This window comes from Psammomys obesus, unplaced genomic scaffold (genome assembly GCF_907164565.1).
Source record: "Psammomys obesus unplaced genomic scaffold, mPsaObe1.curated_primary_1811, whole genome shotgun sequence".
Taxonomy (NCBI): domain Eukaryota; kingdom Metazoa; phylum Chordata; class Mammalia; order Rodentia; family Muridae; genus Psammomys; species Psammomys obesus.
In genome coordinates, this window is record NW_026590062.1 from 11,335,196 (window position 1) to 11,361,467 (window position 26,272).

At 48.9% G+C, this 26,272-nt stretch overlaps 1 protein-coding gene across 1 annotated transcript in view; it reads right to left on the reverse strand.

Annotated features, from left to right (window-relative positions):
• Positions 1-26,272, reverse strand: part of Camkk2 (calcium/calmodulin dependent protein kinase kinase 2) — a 45,797-nt gene that overhangs the window by 7,262 nt on the left and 12,263 nt on the right. Inside the window, exons 3-15 of the mRNA XM_055605996.1 lie at positions 24,024-24,549; positions 20,417-20,464; positions 19,139-19,192; positions 18,465-18,521; positions 15,537-15,665; positions 11,521-11,557; positions 9,908-9,929; positions 9,647-9,735; positions 7,939-8,138; positions 7,427-7,480; positions 5,283-5,356; positions 5,093-5,180; positions 3,510-3,638 (exon numbers count right to left, since the gene is read on the reverse strand). Of these exons, the coding sequence (XP_055461971.1) occupies positions 3,510-3,638; positions 5,093-5,180; positions 5,283-5,356; positions 7,427-7,480; positions 7,939-8,138; positions 9,647-9,735; positions 9,908-9,929; positions 11,521-11,557; positions 15,537-15,665; positions 18,465-18,521; positions 19,139-19,192; positions 20,417-20,464; positions 24,024-24,491 (1,449 nt within the window). The 5' untranslated portion in view covers positions 24,492-24,549. The remainder of the gene's footprint in view (positions 1-3,509; positions 3,639-5,092; positions 5,181-5,282; positions 5,357-7,426; positions 7,481-7,938; positions 8,139-9,646; positions 9,736-9,907; positions 9,930-11,520; positions 11,558-15,536; positions 15,666-18,464; positions 18,522-19,138; positions 19,193-20,416; positions 20,465-24,023; positions 24,550-26,272) is intronic.

A 26,272-nucleotide genomic window follows, 5' to 3' on the forward strand; every position in this document is an offset into this window, starting at 1 on the left:
TTCTTTCTTTCTTTCTTTCTTTCTTTCTTTCTTTCTTTCTTTCTTTCTTTCTCTCTCTCTCTCTCTCTCTCTCTCTCTCTCTCTCTCTTTCTTGTTTCTTTTTTCATGTGACAGAATTTCTCTGTGTAGCCTTGCTGTCCTGGACTCACTTGTAGACCAGGCTGGCCTCAAACTCACAAAGATCTGCCTGCTTCTGCCTCCCTAAGTGCTGGGATTACAGGTGTGCACCCAGCTGTGTAATTTTTAAATTTTAAAACATTTTATGTGTATGAATGCCTTGCCTGCATATATGAATGTGCATTGTGTACCTGCCTGGAGATGAGAAAAGGCATCCTCATGGGAATGAAGTTGTGAATAGCCGTGTGGGTGCTGGGGTCCTCTGTAAGAGTAGTAAGTCTTCTTAATCACCGAGCCATCTCACCAGCCCCTGACCAGTTTTGTTTTGTTTTTTGTTTTTTTCAAGACAGGGTTTCTCTGTGTAGCCTTGGCTGTCCTGGACTCGCTTTGTAGATCAGGCCTGTCTCTGCCTACTGAGCACTGGGATTACAAGCCTGAGCTACAATACCTGGCTAAGAAGTTTTTATTTTAGTTTTTATTCTTTTTCATGTGCATGTATGTCTGTACACACGCATGCCTGGTGTCTGCAGACCAGAAGAGGGCAATGGAGTAACAGACCATTGTGAGCTGTCATGATTGTGCTGGGAAATGAACCCAGGTCTTCCAGAAGAACAACCAGTGCTCTTAATTACTAAGCCATCTTTCCAGCCTCTAAAAGTTTTCAGATTAGAATGGGGGGGGGGGGGGATACACCCAAGGGGGGAAGGGGGCGGGGGGACAACCCCCTTTAGGCCTCTCCTTCCACCTTATTTGAGAATGTCTCTAGCTGCTCGCTGTTGTGTAGCCCAGGCTAGCTGGCAAAGGAGTTACCACATGATTCTCCTGTCTGTCTCACATCTCCTAGTGAGAGTGTGCTAAGATTAGTCTGACTTTTTACATTGGCTCTGGGGCTCTGAACTCAGGTTGCTGGGCTTGTGCGGCACCCCAACCATGCCTCTAACTCCAGCTCCAAGAGGTCCAATGCCCTGCCTGGTCTCCATGTGTGCACAATCGTGAAGCCATATACAATCACACACGCATATGCAAATAACTAGATTTTAAAAAATAGTTAAACCTAAAGAACAAAAAGCATTGACTTAAAAAAAAGGTAGAAATACTCAAATTACATCATCTGGAAAATTTTAAAATGGTGGCACATTTGTACAGTAGATTTTTCAGTTACTAGAGGAATGAAGCCCGGACATCACTACGACGATGATGGGGAGGAGGAACGGGGAACTGGGGTTTCTTAGGATATGATGAAAACAGTTCAGCAGCAGATGACTGTACCACACTGTACGTGGCCCACGTGCCAACAAATAGTTTACTTTTAACCGGTCAAAGGCAAGAAAAGCCACTTGAGAATAAAAGACACATCCCCAGGGTAGCTCTTCCAGCGACTGACAGATCCCAGCACAGCAAAGTGCCAGTAGGTTTGGGGACGAACCAGGCCCTCCCCTCTGAGCTTTGGTAAGTGTTGTTCCCTGGCTCCTTTTTCTGTCAGCCTCCCCTCCTGCACCCTTCTCTGGTCTCTGATCCCACGGGAAGGCTGCTTTCTGGGTCCATCTTTTTCACAAGGTTGGAGCCTCAAGAACTGGTGCCAGCTCATGTTTTCCATCTCAAGCCTGGCATGTGCGAGGCATTTGTTATTTGATGAATGACAGGAACATAAGAGAGGGTTAGACCTCACACCTTCCACATGGACCCTTTTCAGCACTTGCCACCCCTCCCTGCTCCAGTTCTTCCCGATCTCCACCCTGCAGGCCCCTCCCTTAGCCTTCAGCAATGGGGGCTTTCTGGAAGTTTCTTCTTGCTCCGCTTCCTGTTGCTTTGCTCCCTCTCAGGAGGTTACACCCTGCCATTCTGTGTTCTTCCATTTCTGTTCTCTTTTTCTAATGTTTCTATTATGTGGCTGACTGTTTTACCTGCATGAATGTGTATGCACCACTTGCATGCCTAGTGCCTGAAGGGGCCAGGAGAGGTTTTATGTCCTCAGAGCTGGAGTTACAGACAACAGTGAGCTGTGGGTACTGGGACTCAACACCGGGTCCTCCGGAAGAACAGTAAATGCTCTTGATCACTGAGCCCTTTCTCTAGCCCCTTTATCCACTAAAGGGAAGGCCCCTTTGACCCATGTTAGAGCCTCGTGTCCCTCCACCAGGGACATGGCCTGCAGCCCCTCTACTGCACCAGACATAACCCTTGGTGTGCCCTCCCAAGGAAGGCGGGGAACATGTGGGCTGGGCTTACAGATGTTCCCTTCCCTGAGGAACCACTTACAAATGGTTCAAGACGCATTTCTCAGCGAAAAATACCTATTACAGAGCCCCCAGGCCACATGCTTTCCCCCAAGAGAGTTCAGGGGGACAGAACCACACACAGTGGCACAGAGTGGGACCCAGCTTCCTCTCCCACCATAGGCACAGAATGGGTGAGTGGGTGAAGAGTGCACTCGGAAAGGTGAGTGGGCGTGGGTGAGTCTACACGAGTGGCAGTCATGCAGAGCCCCAGGTGGAAGAAGAAACATGGATGAGTGCCCGGCCCTAGAGCTCAAGTCCTGAAGGAGGCAAGAGACAGTGTGGGGTAAGCAAGAGAGCAGCAAGCAAAAGGCGCAGGAGCCAACTCTCAGATTCCCAAAGGGACCCTTGAGCCTGGTGCTAGCTTTGCAGAGCCGGGGGGTGGTGGCAACTGGGGGGCTGCTTGTCTGCTGAGACTGGGGCTGGGGGCCAGACAAACATAACCTGGGCTTCTGAGAAGGCTATGGTTGCTTGGAACCTGAACCCCAGGACCTCCCATCTCCCTCCGGGAGCCGGGAACCTTCCTAGGGTGCTGGCAATGGGGTAGCTCCTACAGTCTTGAAGTTGAGGCTTGAAGACTGCTCTTTCAAGCTTCCTTTTCTCAGAGAGAGCCAGGACCAAGATTCAAGGCCACACAAAGGAGCCAAGGAGCCAAGGGTCTCCCTAGCACAACTCTGTATTTTAAGATTGGGAGAAAACGTTCTGCAGTGGGGTAGGAGGCCCAGGCCCTAAGCACCTCCCACATGGCCAATGTCAGACATGCAAGTTGCTCTGGAGACTGAAAACTTGACCAGCACCCATTGGATGCTTAGGCTCCAGGTCTATTGCTGACTCTGGCCTGGTTGTCCTCACCTTTCCGGCTCCTCTCCCCTAACATGCTCTGAGAGAGGGGATTCTAGAAAAGCAGTGTGATGCCTGCAGGGGACAGAATGGGAGCCCCGGGGTTACCTGGCCCAATGAGTGGCTTTGATTCAGGAGTCGCCTGCAACAGGATCCTGACTCTGATCCCACACCTGCTTGCTTCTCAGGCATCTGGCCTGTGTCCAGCCCTGCGCTGCTAGCCTGCCTCAGGCTCTCTCAGTTCTCTCTCTCGGACAATGGGCCTTTCCGCCTTACCACAGTTGCGAGGCTGGGAATGTGTTTGACTGAATTCTCGACCTCCTCTTCGGTCACCTCGACCAGTGTGCAGTTCTCGTCTTCGGATGGCAATGGCTCGGCCCCGTGCCTCGTGACCCAAGGGTGCAGCTTCAACGAATGACAGGAGGGGTGAGGGACAGGCGCCGCTGGTTCCCACAAGGCCCTGCCAGTGAGCAGAGCCAAGGAGAGCATGCAGGAGGGAGAGACCAGGGCCTGAAGTCTGGCATGCAGGAGAGCTAGTGACCCAGGCAGAGGGTGGGTGAGTGAGATGGGAGGAAATGAGAAAAAGCAGAGATGGAGAATGGGAGGTGCTGCAGAGCTGTGAAATGTGCAGAGACGGTTCTCCATCTGGCCCCGGGTTACAACAAGAACAACCGGAATTTGGCATCAGCTTTGCCAAGTTGCCCCAGGAGCACCCACCAGACCCCAACAATTCACCCTGACAACAGAGGCTCTGCTCTGAAAAAGCGTGTTTTCTCAGTCCACAGAGAAAGGAGAAACGTGGAGTCAGATGGAAGGGCACACTCAGAAGTGGAACCAGGACCCCTCTCTGGGGTCCAAGTCCTTATCTTTAACTTTTGGAGCCTCTTAAAGACATCCATCCAGTTCAAGGGAGCCAGGAACCTCAGAAATGCTGAAGCATGCCTCAGATTTCTTTCTTTCTTTTTTTAGATTTATTTATTTATTTAATGCCCTATCTGCATATACACTTGCATGCCAAAAACGGGCATCAGATCCCAGTATAGATAGTTGTGAGCCACCGTGTGGGTGCTGGAAATTGAACTCAGGACCTCTGGAAGCAGACAGTGCTCTTAACCTCTGAGCCATCTCTTCAGCCCTCTTTCTCTCTTTCTAAAGACATGGTCTCACACAGTCAGACTGGCCTCTAACTCAGTACAAAGCCAAGGAGGACCTTGGACTTCTGATACTGCCTCTGTCCTCAACCCTTGTGCTATGAGTATAGGCATGCACCCACTGAGTGCAATTTATAGGGTGCGAGAGAGAAAACGCAGGGCTTCATCACACCAGTCCATTGTTTAGCAACTGAACAACATCCCCAGCCCCATCTTAAGATTTTTTTTTTAAGGGTCAGATGTGTATACTTAGCATTGGCAGGGGCATGGAGGGTGATGGGCAAGGTCTCTGCTGAAAGCACTTTCTACTCCAGGGTAGAGGTCAGCAGGGAGAGGCTGAAATGCCTGCTAACTTCCCCCCACTCTCTCTGCACTTCCTCAATTTGACAAAGCCAAAGAAAGGACTTGAAGTTCAGCAGCCCAGAGTGTGGGGCATACGGAGGCCCCAGATCACCCTCCGAAGGATGACACCACCAGCACAAGCTAATGGGAGCAAGCGCAGGCAGCCCAGGGGGTGAGTCCCACATCACAGTGGACACAGCCATCAACAATTCCCTGCCCTCAGCAGTCCCCAGCAGCCCAGAGGCTCCAGGACATGGGGAGGCTGTGGTGCCAAGAGGGTGCGGTGCTGTGGGTAGGGCTGAGCCAAACATCTCCAAGCAAACTCCAAGACCTTGAGTACTAGCCCTCTTAGCAGCAGCCAAGTACCTTGATTTCGGGCACCACAATCCTGGACTCTGGATTCTTGTCCAACATGCGGGTGATCAGATCTTTCAAGTCTTCGGCTATATCGGGCCTGGGGGGTGGAGACACGTCATGGGTAGGCCACAGAAAACTCAGGAACTTGACTGCTAAGGAATCAGAAGGAGGTGACGGCGGACAGACAGGCATTACTCACTGGTCTGGAAACTCCAGGGCCTGACTCTTGATCTTACTGTGTAAACACATGATTCGCTCATCCATGAAAGGGCACTGTGGAGAGGCCGGAGAGTGTGGTAGTCAGTGGCTGCCACCTGTACCCTTCAGAGGCCATCTGAGCTGTGCCGTTTCTCAGAGACCACAGCGGTGGCCCAGGCTGGGGAGGAAGCAGGAACCATTCTCTTCACTTCACCCCCATCAGTGGAGGGCAGGAATGTCTAGCTGGCCTCCATGCTCATCAACCATACTACTGACCTGCTTTGTTGCTGCCCTCAGTCTCCTCCCGACACAGAAGCAAATACCCACCTACCAGAGAGCCACTGGAAGCTGAGCATAGGGCACACCTGTGTGTGTGTGTGTGTGTGTGTGTGTGTGTGTACGCGCGCGTGCGTGCACGCGAGCCGGGGTTTAGCCTGAGCAGGAGCCAAAGGAGACTTTGTGACTGACAGTCAGTCCATGGTGCCCTTTACCTGCCACGATCTTCCCATCATCACCTGCATGGCTTGTTCTCTCCCGTCATGTCTGACCAAAGCTACCCATGAGTGGCCTCCCCTGCAGAGCAGATGGGCCTACTTCATCACCCCCTAGCTGGGCTTCTAGCCCTGACATTACAGTCACTTACTGATAACGCCTTTCCACTGGGGCCTCCACTCTACCAGCTCAGGGCTTCCTGGCTGGCTTTCTCGGGAAGTCCCTGGCACATGAAAAGTCAAACTGGTTCGGTCTCTCCTCTTAGGGGTTGTGAAATGTAAGTATTGGGCTACGGTGTAACACAACGGTACAAACGGTGCATGGTTATGTACAAGGCTCTGATGGATTGCCACTGAAAGGTAGGAGTGATGATAAATAGATATATGGATACTATAATACAATAGTAGATTCCAGGTGGCAGGGGTATGGCTTTTTACTACTGAAGTCACTCAACTTTATGTTGAACTGAAAATGGTTCTAAGGATATACTTTTTATTTTATAGATATGAGAGCTTGCTTGTAGCGCCCTTGGAGGCCAGTAGAGGGAGTGAGATACTCTGTAACTCAGGTTTCAGCCCACTGTGAGCAGCTATGTTTGGTGTTGGGAACCAAACTGGGTTCTTTGCAAGAGCAGCCAGTGCTCCTAACTTCTAGGCCATTTCACTAACCCCAGGAAAAATTTTCTAAACAAATATTAAGGAAAAGGTTATTTTAAAAAGAAAACTTCCTTGCTTCTACATGGAACAAAATTAACTTTTTCCTTTCCCTCTCTCTTTCTCTCTCTGTCTCTCTTTCTCTTTTTCGAGACAGAGTTTCTCTGTTTAGCATGGTGGTCCTGGAAGTCTGTAGACCCGGCTGGCCTCAAAACTCAGAGATCCATCTATCTCTGCTTTCAAAGTACTGGGATTAAAGGTATGTGTTACTATGTGAGGCTTTGAAACAAGATCCTTAAGCTTTCCTCCACAGGAGAACAAGCTCAAAAAGGGACGTAACCACGGTTTTATTGCTCAGAGAATCAAACTGAACTTAACAGTTAAAAGAGGTGCCTTGCATGGTGGCACAAGCCTTTAATCCCAGCACTTGAGAGGCAGAGATAGGTGGATCTCTGTGAGTTTGAGGCCAGTCTGGTCTACAAAGTGAGTTCCAGGTCTACAAAGTATAGCTATGGCTACACAGAGAAACTGTCTTGAAAAAAACAAAACAAACGAATAAAACAAACCCCAAAACAAAAATACTCCCTAAATCAATAATGCCCTTCCAAACTATGGTTCCCAATTCCATTCTATCCTTGGCATTTGCAGCTAGGAACACTGATGAAGAGAACATCAAACCAGTGCATAGCAAAGCTGCAAGGAATGCAGTGATAGATTAGTAATGTCTGTCTCTGGCTCAGGGGTGGAGAAAGGTGGTATATTTGTTGTCCTTGCCCTAAACTCATCAAGTATCTCCAATCTCCACAGTCCCTGTTGATTCTTCTGTTTCTTTTGACCATTCTGTACAGATGAGAACATCATCAGAGATATGTATATTACAAAGCATACGTCTTATCTATTTATTCGGCTGTGGAGATATGATTTCCAAATAAGAACTGTCTCTTTGCAAGGCGACCAGCCACACCCAGCACTCAGAAGGTTAGACATGGCGCCCTCTTACCTGGCCAAAGACAAAGCAGTACAGCGTCACACCCATGGCCCAAACGTCCAGGGCCTGCAAGAAAAAACGTTCAGTGTAATGGATACCCGTTTTTCCAGGTTCACCCTCCCTGACTAAACCACCTTTTCTCATTCCATACCCTTGGGGTGGAGCAAACTGTCTCCGAGCCTCATTGGTTGGGACATGACACACTGGCCAATGAAAGCCCAAGTTCTCCTAGCCATAGTGGTTTTTGCCGTTTCTGTTCAGTGAGCAAAGTCCAGCTACTGAAGTTGGTTACCTCGCGGAAAGTAGCCAAGAGGTGCTAACTGGTTTCAGGGAAACCAGTCCAAAAGAAGAGAGACAAGGCTGGGAAGATACTGCTCCTTGTGTGAGCTCCTGGATCTGGCTGTTCCTAGTCATCAGTTCCTAGTCACAGTGCGCTTGCAAACTGTGTGTCTCTTGTGTTGGATTTTTGCTACTTAGAACCAGGGAACCCCGATCCAGGCAGAACTCGGCAGACCCAAACCTACCTTCCCGGAGAAGATCTTTCGGGTCTCTGAGAGTGACTCGGGTGCCATGAAGGCAGGCGTGCCCACAGTGTTAGAGAGCAAGGCGTCACTGCCCTTGAACTCGTTGCTCACACCGAAGTCAGCTATCTTGATGTGCCCGTCTTCTCCCACCAGGAGGTTGGAAGGTTTGATGTCCCGGTGGATGATCTTCTGGTAGTGTACTAGATGAAGAGGAGGCAGGAAAATCCTGTGAGAATTTTCACTTGGCTGTGTGGCCCAGCATGCTCCAGAGGCCTCATCTCCCGAGCCCCAAATGCCCTTCCCAAACATGCTCTGGAAGATAAAGGGAAAGTGTGTTTAAGGACGTTCACCCCATTCGCAAAACACCAACTGTCTATAGCAATTTCTAACCACCTATCACAGCCTATAAATAGTTTTTGTTGAGTTAGGCTTCCAGACAGGCACACTGAGACTTGTGAAAGTAAAACAGTTTCATTTGTCAACAGCTACCACTCATTATGGCCAGCAAGCCAACCTAAGGCAGAGCCACAGCACAGAACTGGGGACTTAGCCTCTCAGTGGACACAAGCATCAGTCAATACTATGGTCTGGAAATCCCACGCGCCAAATCTTGGGGTTATGATGAATGTGGTGATGTCAAAAGAGCAATCCTTCAGGGCTTCACTCTATGATACACGGTGCACATTTATCCCTATTCAAGGTCAAAACCAAGCCAGGTGGCAGTGGCGAACACCTTTAGTCCCAGCACTTGGAAGGCAGAGGTAGGCAGACCTCTGTGAGTTTGAGGCCAGCCTGGTCTACGAAGTGAATTCCAGGATAGTCAAGGCTACACAGAGAAACCCTGTCTAACAACAAAACAAAACAAAAAGTCACAACTGTCCCCTGTGATAGGAGTAAAAGTCACAATGGCCAACAGGAGCCCAACAGAAGCACTGTCGGCCACAGGCTGCTCCCAGCCCTGGTGAGAGGCTATCTCACAGATGAGGATGCCAGGAGCTAAGAGTATCCCCATTCCAGACTGCTGCATGGAGAGAAGATTATGCAAACAGAGGCCTCCCTGTGCCTGGTCTACACAGAAAGTGCTAACTTTTCAAAGCTCACTAGTGGGCTAGGGAGATGGCTCAGGGAAGTGCTCGAGGGCACAAGGATCTGAGTTTGGTCCCCAGACCCATTTGGAGAAAAAAATAAAATAAAAGCTGAGCATAGTGGTGTGCCCTTGAAATTCCAGTGATAGGGAAGTAGAGATGAATGGGTCATGTAGCCTTACTGGCCATCTTGGACTGCTTGGTGAGCTCCAGGCCAATGAAGGATGCTGTCTCAAAAAAAAAAAAGTTCTTTCTCTATAGTCTATCACCATATACTAATAGGAAGGGTTGTTCTCATCATAAAAATAAACTGAAATGTTGAAACAAGGCAGAGTGCTCCTAAGGAAAGCACTGAGGTTGTCCTCTGGCCTCCACACGAATGAGCACATATGTGCCGGCTTCTACAAAAGTTCACTCCCCCACTGTTTTTCAGTTTTTCTCTGTAGCAGGGGGAAGGGGCAGCCCCAGGCAATTCCCTGGGCTGTGGAAGGCTCTGCAGACACATAGTCCTGTGTCCCTGCCCACTTGTTGTGCTACAGCCAGGAACTGAGATCCCTTCCCTTTCCACCAGTGGGCTGTGACACTGAGTACTCAGAGGAGCAGCTTCCCACCACGTGGCTTACGGTACTCAATGCCTTTGATCAGATCCTGGAAGTAGAACCGGGCCTGGTCTTCAGACAGTGGCTTGAGGGTGGGCACTTCCATCACAGGCCTGGAAGGGCGACAGACAGTGGCACAACCATGTAATCCAGATCCAGCTAGCCCTGACCCACTCTCTCCCTCAGGGCCTGGCCACCCTCCCCACCCCCAACCTCTCCATTCCCACCCCTGCTCAGCTTTTAAGTGAAGAAGGCTGACATTGCTCCTGGGAGTCAAACACTCACCCTTGGTTGACCAGTTCAAACACTGTGGGGAAGACAAAGAGGGAAAACTGTCATGTTGGGACACTGTAAAGCCATCTCCCTCTCATCCACCCACCTCCAGGGAGGGCTGAGACACACACACTCGGTCTACAGAACCAAAGCTGCTCAGTGATACTAAGTTCCACTTAGGAGGCAAAGCCCTCCCGGTATCCTCAGGACCTAACCTGGACTTTATTTCTAGTATTCAAAGTAGCCAAGGAAAGCTGTACCAAGTGGTGCAGGCCTATAATCCCCGCTATTTAGGAGGCTGAGGCAGGCGGACTACAAATTCAAAACCTAGGCTACAAAGTGAGTTCAAGGCTAGCCCGGCCAACTCAGTGAGCTCCTGTCTCAAAAAAGTAAAAGGAGGGCTTAGGATAGAGATAAATGACATAGTACTTGCCTAGCATTCATCAGGCCCTGGGTTTGAGGCTCAGGAACAAATGAATGAACACACACACACACACACACATGCACGTACAATGCTGGGGACTGAACCCAGACCTTGCATACCTGAGGCAAGCACAATACCACTGAGTTATATTCCCTCATGTTTTCTCCTTTCTTTTTCTGAGAGAGGGTTTCCCTGTACAGCCCTGGCTGTCCTGGACTCGCTTTGTAGACCAGGCCGGCCTCAAACACGCAGAGATCTACCTGCCTCTTTCTCCTGAGTGGTATAATTACAGGTGTGCACCACTGCCCCTGGGTCCCTCATGTTTTTTTTTTTTTTTTTTTAAATTGACTTGAGTTCCTAATTTCCCCCCTTCCTTTTTGAGATAGGTCTCACTATGTAGCCTCTGGCTGGCCTGAAACTTGCTATGTAGACCAGGCTGGTTTCGAACTCAAAGAGATAGATCCTTCTGCCTCTGCCTCCTGAGTGCCAGAATTAAAGGTATATGCCACCATTCCTGACGACACACCTCAACTTCTGTCTATAAGTAGTACCCACATCTTGGAGTGTTCCACCAGGCTCAAAAGTCCCCATCATGGCTTCTCAAACTCACCGTTCTTACCCCTGACTCCTCTTCCTACTTATCTAGCACCAACTTTTTGTTTTATTTTGTATGTTCTTAAAGCCTTGGGGCCTTTCTGCCTGTTCTTCCCTCTGCCTAGATAGATGTCCTTCCCCAGATGTAATATGGCCAAATCCTTGACACTCAGGAGTTGAATGGTCATCTCCTATGTGAAGTGGTCTGTCCACTCTTCCTGACATCACCCTAATTACTTACCCTTAAAATATCTACATTTCTTGCTTATTTAATAATCGACACTGTCTTTCCTGTCTGGGAGAGCAGCTGTAAGTTCTCCTCTTTCTTATCATGCTATCCTCAGTGCCTAGAACAGTTCTGAATATACAGTAGGTTCTCAATAAAGATCTGCAAGTGAACACATAGGAGATGTATATGTTAAAGTACCAGCAAGAACTCCCTCCCATGCCATGCTTTAAACCAGGTATGTGGGTTCCCATGGGGCCCAGCTAGACCAGGAAAGAAGAACCTGTCCTTGCTGTTTCCAGAGGCACAGCTATCCAGAGAGGACACCTGGGCCCTGGCACATACAGCTTCCTCAGTATGGATGGAGGAAAGCAATCTTACCCATGTACAGATGGTCCTCGTTGGGGTCATCCAGGACCTGATGGCACAGCCGCCCAGGGACAGGAGCAAGAAGAGAAAGAACAAGTATAAGAGGAAGCAGGTGTATGTGATGGTGTGTGGCCACAGGGCGGTGCACTTCCCACCCTTTTTCCTAGTCAAGACAGAAGACAGACAATCCCAGAGTGTGATAGCCTGTCACACTCTGTCCTGTTCTTGAGGGCTGCAACACCCTTAAGAGAAGAACAGGGAAGAGGAAACCCTCCCCAGAAATGTCCCACACCTCAGTGACAGTCCAGCCCATCTCCTAGGAGACATGCCCTGTGCTTCAGGATAAAAATTAAACCCTACTGGAACTCAAGAAGTGGACCCCAGCCAGACATGGTGAAGTACACCCTTAATCCCAGCTCTCAGGGAGGCAGAGGTAGGCAGATCTCTGTGAGTTCAAGGCTAGCCTGGCCTGCAAAGCGAGTTCAGGACAGGCAAGGCTACACAATTAAACCCTATCTCAGGCGGGGGGGGGGGGAGTGGACCCGGGGCTGGAGAGATGGCTCAGTGGTTAAGAGTACTGTCTGCTCTTCCAAAGGACCTGGGTTCAATTCCCAGCACCCACATGACAGCTTACAACTGTTTGTAACGCCAATTCCAAGGGATCTGCCACCTTCACACTAACGCACTAAAAATTAAATAAATTATATAAAAAAATAAAATAGATCCACTCTTCCCAACCCTACCAGGACATTTCTCCATGCCTGCTCTTGCCACTCTCTAATGGGCAGGTCCCAAGCTTGTCCACTTTGATTGTCTTGGTGATGTTCAATACTGACTGGACACATAGTAGGTACCGAAGAAACACTGATATGTAAACAAACAGAATGGCTGTGCAATCTCGCTGAGTTGGGCGGAAAGATCAGATGCACGGGATATTGGGGAGAAAAGATCCCACTAGGATCCAGTGCTACTTTCAGACTGTTCCCTGGGCTTCTGCTAAAATGGGCAACTCCAGCATCAGGAATTGAGATCAGGAACAGAGCATGAAATCAGGACAGAGAGTAACAGCTTATAGCAGCTCTCTCTCAGGAAGAGACATGGCAGGACCCCAGCTAGACTAGGCCTCCTGTCTCTTCCACATCACCTACCTTCCCCAGCCACCCAGATGCACGAGACTGCAGGCAGAGCTGAGCAGTCCATCTGGAACCTTGAGCCCTCCCCTGAGGACAAGTTAGACCCAGGAGCCACCTAGAGTTCTGTGCCCACAGGCCCTCAGGCAAGGAGTGGCAATAGCCTCCCATCTCTCAAAGGCAAGGGCATGTTCCCAAAAACTAGAGGCTCTGGGCCCTTCCACACTCTGCTCCTTCCCCTGCAATGTCCTCTCTATTGTCTCTGATAGCCAGGACACAGCAAGGGCCACTGCAGAGATTACCTTCTCCACAAAGTCAGATAGCTAACAAGTCCTTTACCAGTCGGTGACAACCCTGACCAGAGGTGCTTCAGATCGTCTGAACCTCCCAGAAATCCCCAAATCACCTTCGGGGGCTCTACCAGATGAAAACTATTTTCACTTTAAGACCAAGACAATACTGGCTTTTCCCACTCTTTCTCTAATTGTCTCCAGTGCTGAGAAGGCACAAAACAGTGTCACAGCAGGATGAAGGCCAAAGCAGATAGAAACCAGATGCCTTTCAGTAAGCCAAAAGTTAACAAAGAGGAAGAGCAAGAACAACAGCAGCAGCAAACATAAAAATACATCCTTTTCTTTTTTTTTTTTTTTTTTTTTTTTTACAGGGAACAGTTATTCTGCGATAGGCATAGATGCCTCAGTCAGTGAACTGCTTGCCTTAAAAACACAAGGACTTCAGTCCAGGCCCCAGAGTCCATGTAAAAGAGCTGGTAAGGGCTAGAGACACCGCTCAGGGGTGAAGAGCGTATACCTGAACCAGGCAGTAGTGGCACATGCCTTTAATCCCAGCACTCAGGAGACAGAGGCAGGGGCATCTCTGTGAGTTTGAGGCCAGCCTGGTCTACAAAGTGAGTCCAGGACAGCCAGGGCTACACAGAGAAACCCTGTCTCCAGGTATGGGAGCACATAGTGGAGTTCAGCACCCACATACAGCTCACAACCACCTGCACGCCAGTTCCAGACGTGACGGCTCCGGCATCGGCAAGCAACAGAAAATCGTTTCTAAAACAGTGACACATGGTGGCACACGCTTATAACCCCAGGGCTGAGGAGGGGCAGTGGCCCCTGGGGATTGCTGGCCAGACAGCCTAGCCTAGTTGGTGAACTCCAGGTCAGTCTCAACAACAGGATGGCATCCCTGAGGAATGGCACCTAAGACTGACTCCTGTTCTCATGCTTGCGCACACAAACACATTCACCTACGTAAATACACTCGTGCACTCACACACGCAAAATAGTTACTCTGCAGAAAAATGTACTATTCCTAGTCATGTACAGTATGTGTTTTTCGATTAGTTGATAATTTAAAATTTTGCCAATTTATGGTTCTGACTTGGGGCTTTGTCTGTCTGTCTGTTTTTGGAGACCAGGCTGCTTGTAACCTGGGCTGACCTGGCCTTCTGCTTTTCTTGTTTCCACCTCCAGCACTAGGATTGCAGGCGTGCACCACCAGGTCTAGCTCTGGCTTAATTTAATGAGATTCGTAGGAGTAAAAGTAGCCAGTGTGAACAGCAGCACACTGAGCTCTGCTGAGGTTAAAACAATGTGTCCCCTACAGGCTCATGTGTGGAAGGCCCAGGCCCCAGCTGCTCTCCTGTTCTGGGTAGTGGTAGAACTACACACACACACACACACACACACACACACACACACACACACACACAAGACAAACACACACAGACACACAGAGGGACACACAGAGACACACAGACACACACAAGACACAGAGAAGCACAAACACACATACACACAGGGGGACACACAGACACAAGACACACATGCTTGTACACACACGCGCGCACACACATGCAGGCATGCATCGTAGTCCACACCACACCCTCTTCCTGGCTACCACAGTTCTGCTTTGCCTCAGGCTCAACATAATGAAACCAACTGAACATGATCCGAAAACAGCCTTGAGCTGAAATCATTCTTTCTTCCTGTTGTTTTCTTAGGTATTTGTTACAATGACTAAAAAGCTAACACAAGTTTTCCAGAATTTTTAAGCACATCAAGTCATCTTCAGACAAAAAAACATGAGAACTGGTAAGCTGAAGCAAAGGTTGGCTAAATATAGTATGGGCTGACTCCAGCTCCTCCAGTGTTTACACATGAAGGTTTGCTGGGGCACAGTCATGCTTTCTTACTGGTTTGTTTGTCTGTATTTGAGACAAGGTCTTGCTACGTAGTCCTGGCTTGCCTGTAATTCATTATATCTACTAGGCCAGCCTCAAACTCAGAAAGATCTGACTTCCTCTGCCTTCTGAGTGCTGGGATTAAAGATGTGCGCACCACTTCGACCCAGCACTATTGTTTTGGTTTGCTTAAGTTATTATTGTTGTTGGTATCTTGTGTGTGTTTGTACCACCACAGCGCATATGTGGAGGCCAGAGGAAACTCTGTGGGGCTATTCTCCCCTTCCACCTCCATGTGGGCTCTGGGGATTGAACTCAGATCATCAGGCTTTCATTCTGAGCCATCAAGTGCCTTTGCCCACTGAGCTGTCTCACAGGACTTCACTTCTTTGCATGTGTAGCTACTTCTGTGCTCCAACTACCTGCGTGTAGGTAGAGAAATAGCCAGCTTCAAAGAGAAAGAAGTAGATAAAGGGCAAGCCTCGGAGCTCTCAGCCTGAACTTGTGCATCTGTAAAGTGGGCAGTCTTGAGGAAGTAACAGAGACATGAAACAATAGTGTGAGGGTGTGTGAGGCAGCAAGTTCCTCAGCCTCAAAGCAACTGTCTACTGTGACTTGACTCTCTACGGATCCTAGCAATAAGGTGTTTAGGTATTAACAAAGCCAGGGCTAGACAGACCCTCAGTCTCACTGTCCCCCCTCACCTCCACCAGCTTCACCACGTTGGGGTGGTCCAGCTTCTTGAGGATGGCGATCTCCTGGTACACCTGCTCGATGGGGCCCCTGGGCTGGATGCAGCCCCCTGGAGCTGGGCGAGTGCCTCGGGGTGGGGGGGCGGCCTGCAGGGAGCACAGAGTTAGGGCAGAGACCTTCTTCTGCAGAGAGCAGCTGCTAACGGGATAAGTGTGGGGGGGGAGGCTGTGGCTTCATGCAGCCTTCTCTTCACACTTCCCCTGCTACGGGCCTCCTAGTCACCCTGTCAATCCCCTTTTCCTGTCACATGTACCCCCCCCCCCCACCCAGTGACAGAGACTTACTGAGGAAACTGGTCTGGCTCAGCTATTTCAACACCACAGAGAAGTGGTTGAGGTGCAGCTCAGCAGGTAGAGCACTTGCCTAGCAAGCTCAAAGTCCTAGGATGGATCCCAGCACTGCATAAAACAGGGTATGGTGATGCACCCCCGAAACTTTAGGACTTGCGAGGTAGAGGCAAGAAGATCAGAAGTTCAAGGCCATCCTTGACTACTCAGTGAGTACAAGGCCAGTCTGAGTTACAAGAGATGCTGCCTCAAAACACAAAAACAAAAGCCAGGTGTGAGGTGTGGTGGTGAGCACCTGTAATCCCAGCACTCGGGGAGGCAGAGGCAGGGGGATCTCTCTGAGTTTGAGGACAGCCTGATCTACAAAGCAAGTCCAGAACAGCCAAAGCTACACAGGGAAACCCCGTCTCAAAAAAACCAAAAGCAAAAAAGCAAAAAACCCCAAACCAAAATAAATAAGTAAATAAAAATAAATAAATAAATAAATAACAAAAACCATCGTGTAAATCACTTTTCCTCTTTGGAGCTCAGTTTTTCCACTGGATAAAAATAGACACAAATATTATTTCTCTCCTCAATGCACAGAAATGGTACAGAAAGCCAGGGAGATGAAACAAAAAAAAAAAAAAAAAAAAGAGAGAGAGTCAGTGAGAGAAAAGTGAGACGATTGTGCCAGGATGGAGTGTTACTCAGCAGAAATGCTGAAAGCATGTGAGGACCAACAGTCAAAACCGTTATAAGACTCATCCTGTGTGAGGAAGTTTGTAAGTGTGATCAGCAGAACAGAACACAGCCATGACCAAATCTGAGCAATAAAAATGGTCAGATGCAGCTGTTGAGAAGGGAGTGCAGGGGAAGGAGCAGACAAACGCCTCGGCCTGGAAAGTGACCCTGGGAGGCCGGAGCAGCAGCACACTGTAAGCCCTCAGGAGGCTGAGCAGGAGGATCAAAAGTCTGAGGCTAGCCCAGGTTACAGTGAGACCTGCTCTCAAAAATAAAAGTGAGGGCCAGGTGTGGCTGGGATTACAGGAAGGCACCACGCCCACCTACAGCCCAGCTTTTAAGTGGGTTCCAAGGACCCAAACTCTACTTTCACATTTACATCCTGAGCATTTTATCCACTAAGCTATCTCCCCAACATCCCCCCATATCATTTTACTTTTAATCTTTGAGGCAAGTCTTGCTATCTTACTATATATAAATAGGCTAGCCTTCAACTCACAGACCCTCCTGCTTCTGCCTGCCAAGTGCTGGGATTAAAGAAGTGCACTATCATGCCATGCCACATATTTAATTATTAAAAAATATTCAACATTTAAAATGTGTTTTAATGGCTCATTGGTTTTTTGTTTTTAATTATTCTTCTTTCTCATATGCGTGGTTTTATGGAAGAGGGTCTCATAGCTGTGGCTGGCCTTGTATCCCTGATCGATCTTCCACTTCCTGAGTGCTAGGGTAACAGGCATGTGCCCCATGCATGCTGATTCTTTTAGTAGTTTTTAGTATTTTTAGTACCATCACCACTGGGTGAATGCAGAACATTTTTGTTGCTCTTTCCAAAAGTCTGATTCTTGCCCCCACTGACCTGCTTCTTTCTCATGGATCTGCCTATTCTTGATACTTTATATCAATGGCATTATATAGTAAGTGACTTTTTGTGTCTGGTCTCTTTCACTTAGCATGCTTTCACCCACATAATAGCAAAACGACTATTGGTGGCTGCATGCTAATACACCATTTGCACACGCATCTTACTCATCTGTGCAAGGCCACTAGAGTTCTTTTCACTCAGCAGATACTGTGAATAGTGCTGCTAGCCACACGCACAAGCAAGCTTTGTGTATTTTTCATTCTCTTGGACACTAGAGAGAAGCTGCTGTGTCCTAAGGCATACTGATTGATAGGTAGAAAGAATCTTCAATCACCTGAGAGACAGCTTCTGGAGGGTTATTTTGGTGGCACTAATTGAGGTGGGAAGCCTTGCCCACCGGAGGTGGCACCATTCCCTGGCTGGGGATCTTGGAGCATGGAAGGGGAGAAAGGCCGCTAAACATTTGAGTTCATTCCTCTCTGCTCCCGACTGTGGATACAGTGTAATCAGTTGCCTCGGGCTCCTGCCTCTGAAGTCCCAAACACCAGCCAAGTAAACCATTTCATCCTTAAATTGGTTTTGTTAGTGCTTTATCAGGACACCAGGAAAAGGAACAGACATATGGTAACTCCATGTTCAGCTTCTTAATTGTTTATTTATTCTGGCATGTATATGCCCCAGAATGAACGTGGAGGACAGAGGACAACTTGTAGGAGTCAGTTCTCTCCTCCCCTGTGGGCCCTGGGAATCAAATTCAGGTCATCAGGCTTGGTGGCAAGTGCCTTTACTGCTGAGCCATCTCTCCAGCCCTCAAACTCAGCTTTTAAAACTTTTAAGTAAAAACAAATTAGGACCCACAGCAAGCAGCTCAGCACTGCTCTCAGCGGAAGCCCTGTGTGGAATGCGATGTCTCCCCAGGGTCTCTCTGCGGAATATCCCATTCACCTGGCACTCTCCCATCCTGACGGAGTGCCCACACCTTAGAACAAAGGCCCCCAACACTCACGTGGAAAACCAGCCTGCCGGATCAGCTTCTTTTTGGACAGCACTTTCATTGCCTGCAGAAGGACAGACCCCCAAATCCAGTTAAAGGTGGAAGGGAAGAAGATGAGTAGGCTCTCTTCTCTCCAAGCCTCTCACTGAGCTCCCAGTCCCTTGTTGCCTCAGGACAAAGCAGGGAGAGCCTCATCACCAGCAGGAGCTAGCTGGTCCTGGGCTATGTGAAGACAAACCTCCGGGAGTCGTGCCAGGGCCAACCCTGAAGGACTTCCGAGTTTCCTGGTCAGTAGACCCAGCTGGGAACCCCTAAGCTCACTGCCACTGAGTCAGACAAATGGGCCAGACCAGTGGGGCCAAGGAAGGGTATGATGGCTGCTTGCCCAAAGTCATGCTTCTCATACATGTCACAACCAGGGTTTGAACCTATACTGGGCTGACTCCAAAGCCTCAGCTACAAGGAAGGGCATTATTCGTATCTATTGTCTTCTTTGGGGGATATGGAAGGGGCAGGAAGGGCAGCTCAGAGCAAGGGTACGAAAAACACTCACTAGGACATCTGTAAAATGGGACATTGCTTCCTTCTAAATGACCTAAGAGTAGGACAGGAGAACAAGTGCCCACACTGCTCGGGGCTGGCTGCCAGGAAAGAAGCTTTCGTCTGGATGGGGATACTCACGTAGTAAGTATTGTCATTTTCATTGTAGGCCAGCTTGACCACACCATAGGAGCCCTGATAAAGAGAGATGCCGGTGATGTACTAGCTAGAAGCCACACTCTGAGATGAGGGCTCTGACAGCCCATAGACTGGGCAAACATACTTGAGACTGCATTCTGTCAGACTTATGATTTTTGTAGCCTAAATTAGCTGGGAAGAATTAACATAAAAACCCAGGCTTGAAAAACCTGGAATGTCTGGCCATATGTAGACTTTATTTCCATAAAAACAGCTCATCACAGGCCTCATCACAGGCCTCATCACGGCACTCAGGTCTCATACCCAGGCTGCTTCACTCATGGGATCCTCACTCCATCGCTTAACGGTTAGCTTCAGTCCTCACCACTCCCTATGGTCTTACACTTAGCATACTTTGGCCAGTGATGTTACTGACTTATCTTCTCTTAGTGTTTGAGTTTTAGCCCCCGCAACAGTGCTAACAAAAACAAACAAGAAAACAGATGGGCAAGGGGAACACCGTTGATGTGATGGGGACTATCACCATGGCAACACAGGACTTCTCTGGAAGTTTCTTCAACTGTAGACACACAGCTCATTTTAATATTAAATTTAAAATAAATGAAAGAGGCTAGGTGTGGGGGTGCACACTTCTCATTCCAGCTCTTGGAAGGCAGAGAAAGGTGGATCTCTGTTAGTCTGAGCACTCCTGGTCTACACAGTGAGTCCCAGACTTGCCAGGACTACAGAGTGAGACCCTGTCTCAAAGGGTATTTTTAAAAAAAAAAAGGTTGGTAAGATGGCTCACTAGGTAAAATGCTGGCTGCACAAGCACAAACATGTGAGTTCAAATCCCTAGCACTGACGTAAAAAGCCAGGCGTGGTAGCACACACCCGTAATTCCAGTGCTGGGTCGGGGTAGGCAACAACAGAACGCCTTGCTGGCCAGCTAGTCAGGAAGAGTCTATGAGCTTCAGGTTCAGTCAGAGACCATGTCTCAAAGAATAAGGTGGAAGAGGTACTGATGCACACATAGGCACACACACACTCCTGTATGCACATACACACACCCACACACGCATACGCACACTGGCACGCACCCACGGGGGCTTGCAAGCACGCACGAGTGCCTACACACAACTATTAATAACAAAACCCTTTCACCCCACCAGCCTTGCCTCCCAGAGTCCCTCTTTTCTTTCCAGCTCTACGGTTCCCTCTGGAGTGTCACAGACATCCCTGGTCAAGGTACAAAGGTGGCCCGGCTCCTGGGACATTTACCTTTCCAATTTCATCCTTCAGGGTATACTGATTCAGCTGCACACAGTCCTGGAAAGCAAGGAAGGGCACAAGTAAGACGACTCTCACAGGAGCAATGGAGGCGTGACAGACGCCGTTACCAGGACTCCAGGCCACAGGCGGTTCCAGCAGGCAGGAGGCTGAGGCAGGAGAATCCAGACTTCAAGGCCAGCACTGGCTCCTCAGCAAGCTTGAAGGCAACCTGAGCTATGTAGGACCCTGTTTCAGAAACCAAAACAGTAACGACAACAAAAGCAAGGAACATCCCAACCCCTGCCCCCAAAAGAAGAGAGAGTACACGTTAGGATGGGGAGAGGGCTCAGGAAGTGTCTGCCGTACAGCATGAGGACCTACGTGGAAAGGCGGGTGTAGCGGTGCACACCTGTAGTCCCAGCTGTGGGGAGGGGCAGACAGGCAGATCCCTGGGGCTCCCTGAACAGGCAGGCTATCAACAAACTCTAGGGCCCAGCGAGAGACTGTTCTTATAACAACAAGATGGCTCTCATCTGTACCTTCACGGCAGGGTGATCTCTTTTCTACCTGCACTCACACACATGTGCACCAGTGCATATATGAACACATGTACACACACAAACATAAAAGGGCATATATATTATATATGTTTATTATTAAGGGAGGCACTAGGGGTCAAACTCAGGGCCTTGTGCACACTACACACTTTACCACTAAGCTACCTCCTCAGCCCATCCTGGGCTACACAGCTCAAGTCCTGTGTCAGAAAGAAAGAGACACAGCATTCAGAAGTAGTTTGCAGCCCGGTGGTGGCGGCACACACCTGTGATCCCAGCACTTGCGAGGCAGAGGCAGGGCGGACCTCTGTGAGTTCAAGGTCAGCCTGGTCTACAAAGCGAGTTCCAGGACAGCTGAGGCTACACAGAGAAACCCTGTCTCAAAAAACAACAGAAGTTTGAATGAAAGTAGCCTTGCATGGTAGACAATACCCCAGAAACTGTCGGTCACCGAACGAAAATCTTAGTACTGCCTCCCTACAAGCTACAGGTCAGAGACACCCCAGCAGGCCCCCAAGACAGTACAGGCTATTACCATGCCCTTGGTTGCCCACTATAGGTAGACAGTAAAACTGCTACTGAAACACACAACACACCTTAGTTAAAGACACGGAGAAACCAAGCTGTAACTTCCTCACAGTGCCTGAAAGTGCCATGCAGACCAGCAGAAGAGAAGAGTCATCAGTGGTGTCACCCAGCAGCCCTGCATGCTGTTATACCAACCTGTCAGGCAAGGTGTGCCCCCTGATAAAACGGTGACACAAACGTTGTGAAGGAAACCCATGCTTTCTGCTTAGATTTGAGGCCTGCTCCACAAGCAGCTTGACAATGCAAACCTGGCTGATAGCTCCCAGCTGTGGGAGCCACAGGTCCTACGCAGGAACCTTCTACCATTGTCTTGTTAAATGTTGTCAAGCTGCCTTCTAATATTTATGCTTATTCCCATAGATGAGAGCTTCTCCCTGCAGTCGGCAGCAGTGAATACAGACTCATAACTGGTCTGAGTGCCGAGAGTAAGTGACTGTTGAGTATAAGCAGCCCTGAATGGGGCATGTACACCACTCTTCTCCACCAAGGGTCAGAGAATATCTCACAGGGGGACAGAAAACAACGCAAGAGCCAGAGGACAGCGAGGAGGACTGCGGGATGCTCTCTTTAGGATATGACATGACCATGTGCTCATGAACTCACTGCAGTGATGGTCACCTATACAACATCAACCAATAAGATCAGTCAGTATTCCAAAAGGTAGCACTAAATGGACTTAATGAGTACCCACCACGTCCCCCACCCCGAGAGAGGGAGGCCATGAAGGGGACAAGGGCATGTGTTAGAGTGTATGGAAGGAGTGGAAGAGGAGATATGACTAAAATACAACATTGATACAATGTTGACATGTATGAGATTGTCAAAGAATAAATAAAAGATGCCCTGTTAGAAAAGCCTGACACTTAGCTGAGAACTGCCTCATCTCCTGGGATTACAGAAGTCCATCATCATGAGGTGCTGGGGGTTGAACTCAGGGCTCTGTACATGCTAAGTAAGCATTCTACCGGCTGAGCCACAGCCTCAGCCCACCAGTTGTTTAACATGAATGTTCCGTAGGACCCTCCATTCTGCTTCTAGGATTACCCAAGAGAAATGAAGATGATTCAGAATTAAAAGGAACTAACAACAGCAAGGCATAGTGACACGAGCCTTTAACCCTAGTACTCAGGAGGGAGAGGCAGGTGAGGTTGCGGCTAGCCAGGATACAATGAAATCTTGTCCCCCCCCCCCAGAAAAAAAGTAAGTGATAGGTAAAATAAATCAGCTTCTAATCCACATGTCCCTCAGTGTCTGCAAGGACTGGTTGCAGAACGCTGCAAGATAGCAAGCATGCATGAGCTCAAGTCCCTCAGAGAAAGTGGCATGGTGCTATTCCGCACAGAGTGTAACTTTCACACTGCCTCTCTCACAAACATTTTGGCACTAGGAAGTTGAGACAGCCCTTCTGGCCTGAACTCACTACATAAACCAAGCTGGAATTGAACTTGTAATGATCCTCTTGTCTCTGCCTCCTGAGTTCTGGAATTACAGGTATGTCCCCCCAGCATTCCCAGCTCTCTTCCCTCACATATTTTATTTTCTCTGTATTTGTGTGTGTCTTGGAAGGTGTCCCCACAGGTCAGAAAATGGTATCAGATCCTCTGGAGTTGGAGTTAAAGGTAACTGTAAGCTTCCATGGCAGTGCTGGGAATAGAACTCAGGTCCTCTGCAAGAGCAGCATCCCTCTTCCACTGAGCCACTCTCCTATTCCACACACACACTTTAAATCATTCTCAAGCTCCTTATATATTTAATACAATGTCACTGTTATGTAAGTCATTCAATTCACTGCTTTTACTGTGCTTAGAGGCAGTAACTACTTAAATTATCATTTAATCACAAGAAAAAATAGCCTGGACAGCCTCATACAGTTACAATTTTTTTCCTTCTGAATATTCTCAAGGTTGGCCGGATCTGTAGCTATCGGGGCCAAGAGTGTATCTATCCAGCGACACGAATAAATCTCAAATCCATTACGCTGGAGAAGAAACTGAGCTAAAAAAGAGCGCATGGGCAATGAACCTGCTTACATAAAGCCCCAGAACTTGCACACTAATCTAAAACACTGCAAAAAGCAGTTCAGAATACCTTGAGTGGCAGCACACACCTGTAGTTGCAGCATTCAAGAAGCTGAGGAAAGAGGGTCATGGAAAGTTCAAAGCCAGCCTGGGCTACCTAGTGAGATCCTAGCTCAAAGAACAGAGACCAACTTAGTTCAGCAGCTACTGGGGAAGGAGCACAACGGACAGACGGCTGCCCAGACCACAGGAAATGCCCTCTACCTTGACTGAGGGTACGGCTGCTTTCCCAGGAGTAGTCACAGAGAAAAAAATAACGTTTGTGCCGTCAAAATGTGAAGGGGTGTTTGTTTTGTTTCTTTTGAGACTTCATCTCCAGTCTGTGGCCTCCACTGTCCGCCAACCCATCTTCCCGTCCCCACCTACCCCCATCACAGCTCATGCGGCACCAACCTGCAAACCTGTGATGGAGACGTGGTGTGACTCCACTGTGGGGCGCCGGGGCGTCCGGGGCGAGGACTGTGGGGAGCTGGACGGCGAGTAGGACAGGGATGGGCAGATGCAGCGTCCATTCATGTCCAAGCTGCTGCTGGGTGCTGGCCCTCCCTGAGACCGCTCCTGCAGGGACATCTTTCGACCAGAGAGCAGGGGCCGTGACTCAGATTCTGAGGCATGGAGGGGGAGTTCCTGGCCATCGGCCTCCAGAGGCTGGTCCTGGGCCAGGCTGAGGTCCACGTCCGGGCCTGGCTCACACTCAGTGACCACAATGAAGGATTCCATGCCCAAGTGGATGCTTAAGGAAGAGAGTCCCCGAAGGGCCTCACAGGGCTTCTGGCCTTCCTGGCTGCCACGCCCACTTCCCAACTCATCCTGGGAGGCCGCCCGGTCGCTGGTGGGCTGGCTAGAGACCCATGATGACATGGTGTGTGTACCGACTTCATCAGCCAGGCCGGGGCACTTCCATGGGCAGCAGAGCTGCCTGCGAAAGAGAGAAAGAAGGTCAGCCAGGCAGGATAGAGCGAGGAGTCACTCTTCTCAGCCAGGCTAGTGTCTGATTTGTGCATACATGTAACATCCTCAAAAACATCTTGCAGCCAGAATGCTGATGTAGCACTTGGGTAAGGCAGGAGTATAACTAGGAGTTAAAGCTGGCCTGGGCTACATAGTAAACTCCAGGTTAGCCTGAGCTATGGAGCAGGACTGCCTCAAAAGAAACAAAAAATAAATTTGTAGCCAGCTGTGGTGCTGCCTGTCTAGAATCCCAGCTCTCAGAAGGTGGAAACAGGAGTTAAAGTCTGTCCGGACTGCACAAGACTTATCTTTGAAAAAAGAAAATACTCTTCCACACACACACTCCCAGTCTATGCAAAAATATGTTCTTTGAAAGTTGGAGAGATGGCCAAGTGGTTAAGGAACATGCTAGTCTTTAGAAGGACCTGGGTTTGACTCCCAATACTGCACCCACACAGTGGGTAACACCATCAGTATCTCCAATTCCAAGGGGAACTCATGCCTCTTCTGACTTCCAAGGACATCAGGCACATACAGGTGGTGCACAGACACATACATAAGCAAAAATATTCACATAAAATAACTCTTTTTTAAGTTTAAAAAAAAAAAAAAAAAAGCAAGCCAGGCAATGGTGGCACAATCCTTTAATCCCAGGGGGCAGAGACAAGTGAATCTCTGTGAGTTCGTGGACAGCTGGGTCTACAGATCAAGTACCAGAACAGCCAGGGCTACACAGAGAAACCCTGTCTCAAAAAAAACCCAACCCAACCAAACCAAACAAAAAGTCCTGGGTTCAATCCCTGGCATGGTGGTGCAGCCTACAGTCCTTTCAGAAGAGGGAGAGGCAGAGGATCAGAAATTCAAGGTCATTTACTTAGCTACATAATGGAGTTGGAGGTCAGCTTGGAATAAAAGAGTCACTGTCTTCAAGAAAAAAAAAAAAGTGAGCCAGGCATAGTGCCACACGCCTTTAATCCCAGAGACAGAGGCAGACAGATCTCTGAGTCTGAAGCCAGCTTGGTCTGCATAGCAAGTTCCAGAACAGCCAGGCCCTCACAGAAAGAGGGAGAGACACACAGAGAAAGCGACTATTAAGTGAGGTCTCTTGATTTTGTATGTTTGACATGTGTATGGATTCACATGTGTGTCAGAAGTCAACCTCAGTTGTCATTGATCAGGAACTTTCCCACTTTGGTTTTTGGTGGTAGTGGTGGGGGGTTTTTTGTTTTTTTTTTTTTTTAATTAATTTATTAATTTTTGGTTTCTGAGACAGGGTTTCTCTGTGTAGCCCTGGCTGTCCTGGAACATACTCTCTAGACCAGGTTGGCCTCGAAATCACAGAGATCTGCCAGTCTCTGCTTCATAGATTCTGGGATTAAAGGCGTGTGCCACCACCGCCCGGCTGGTTTTTTAATTTTTAAAATTATTTGTTCTGTGTGTGGGTGTTTCGCTGTGTATATGCATGTATGTGCACCACATGCCTGATAGGTGCCCACAGAGACCAGAAGAAGGCCTGGATCATAGGAGCTGGAATTATGGGTGGTTGTGAGGTGCCAGGCAAGTACAGGGAACTGAACACAGGTCCTCTTAACCAATGAGCCACCTCTCCAGCCCTCAACCTTGCTTTTGGTTTCTCACTAGAACCTGGCTCCGGCGGTTGGGGTTGGGGTGGGGTCTCCAATTAGGCAGGC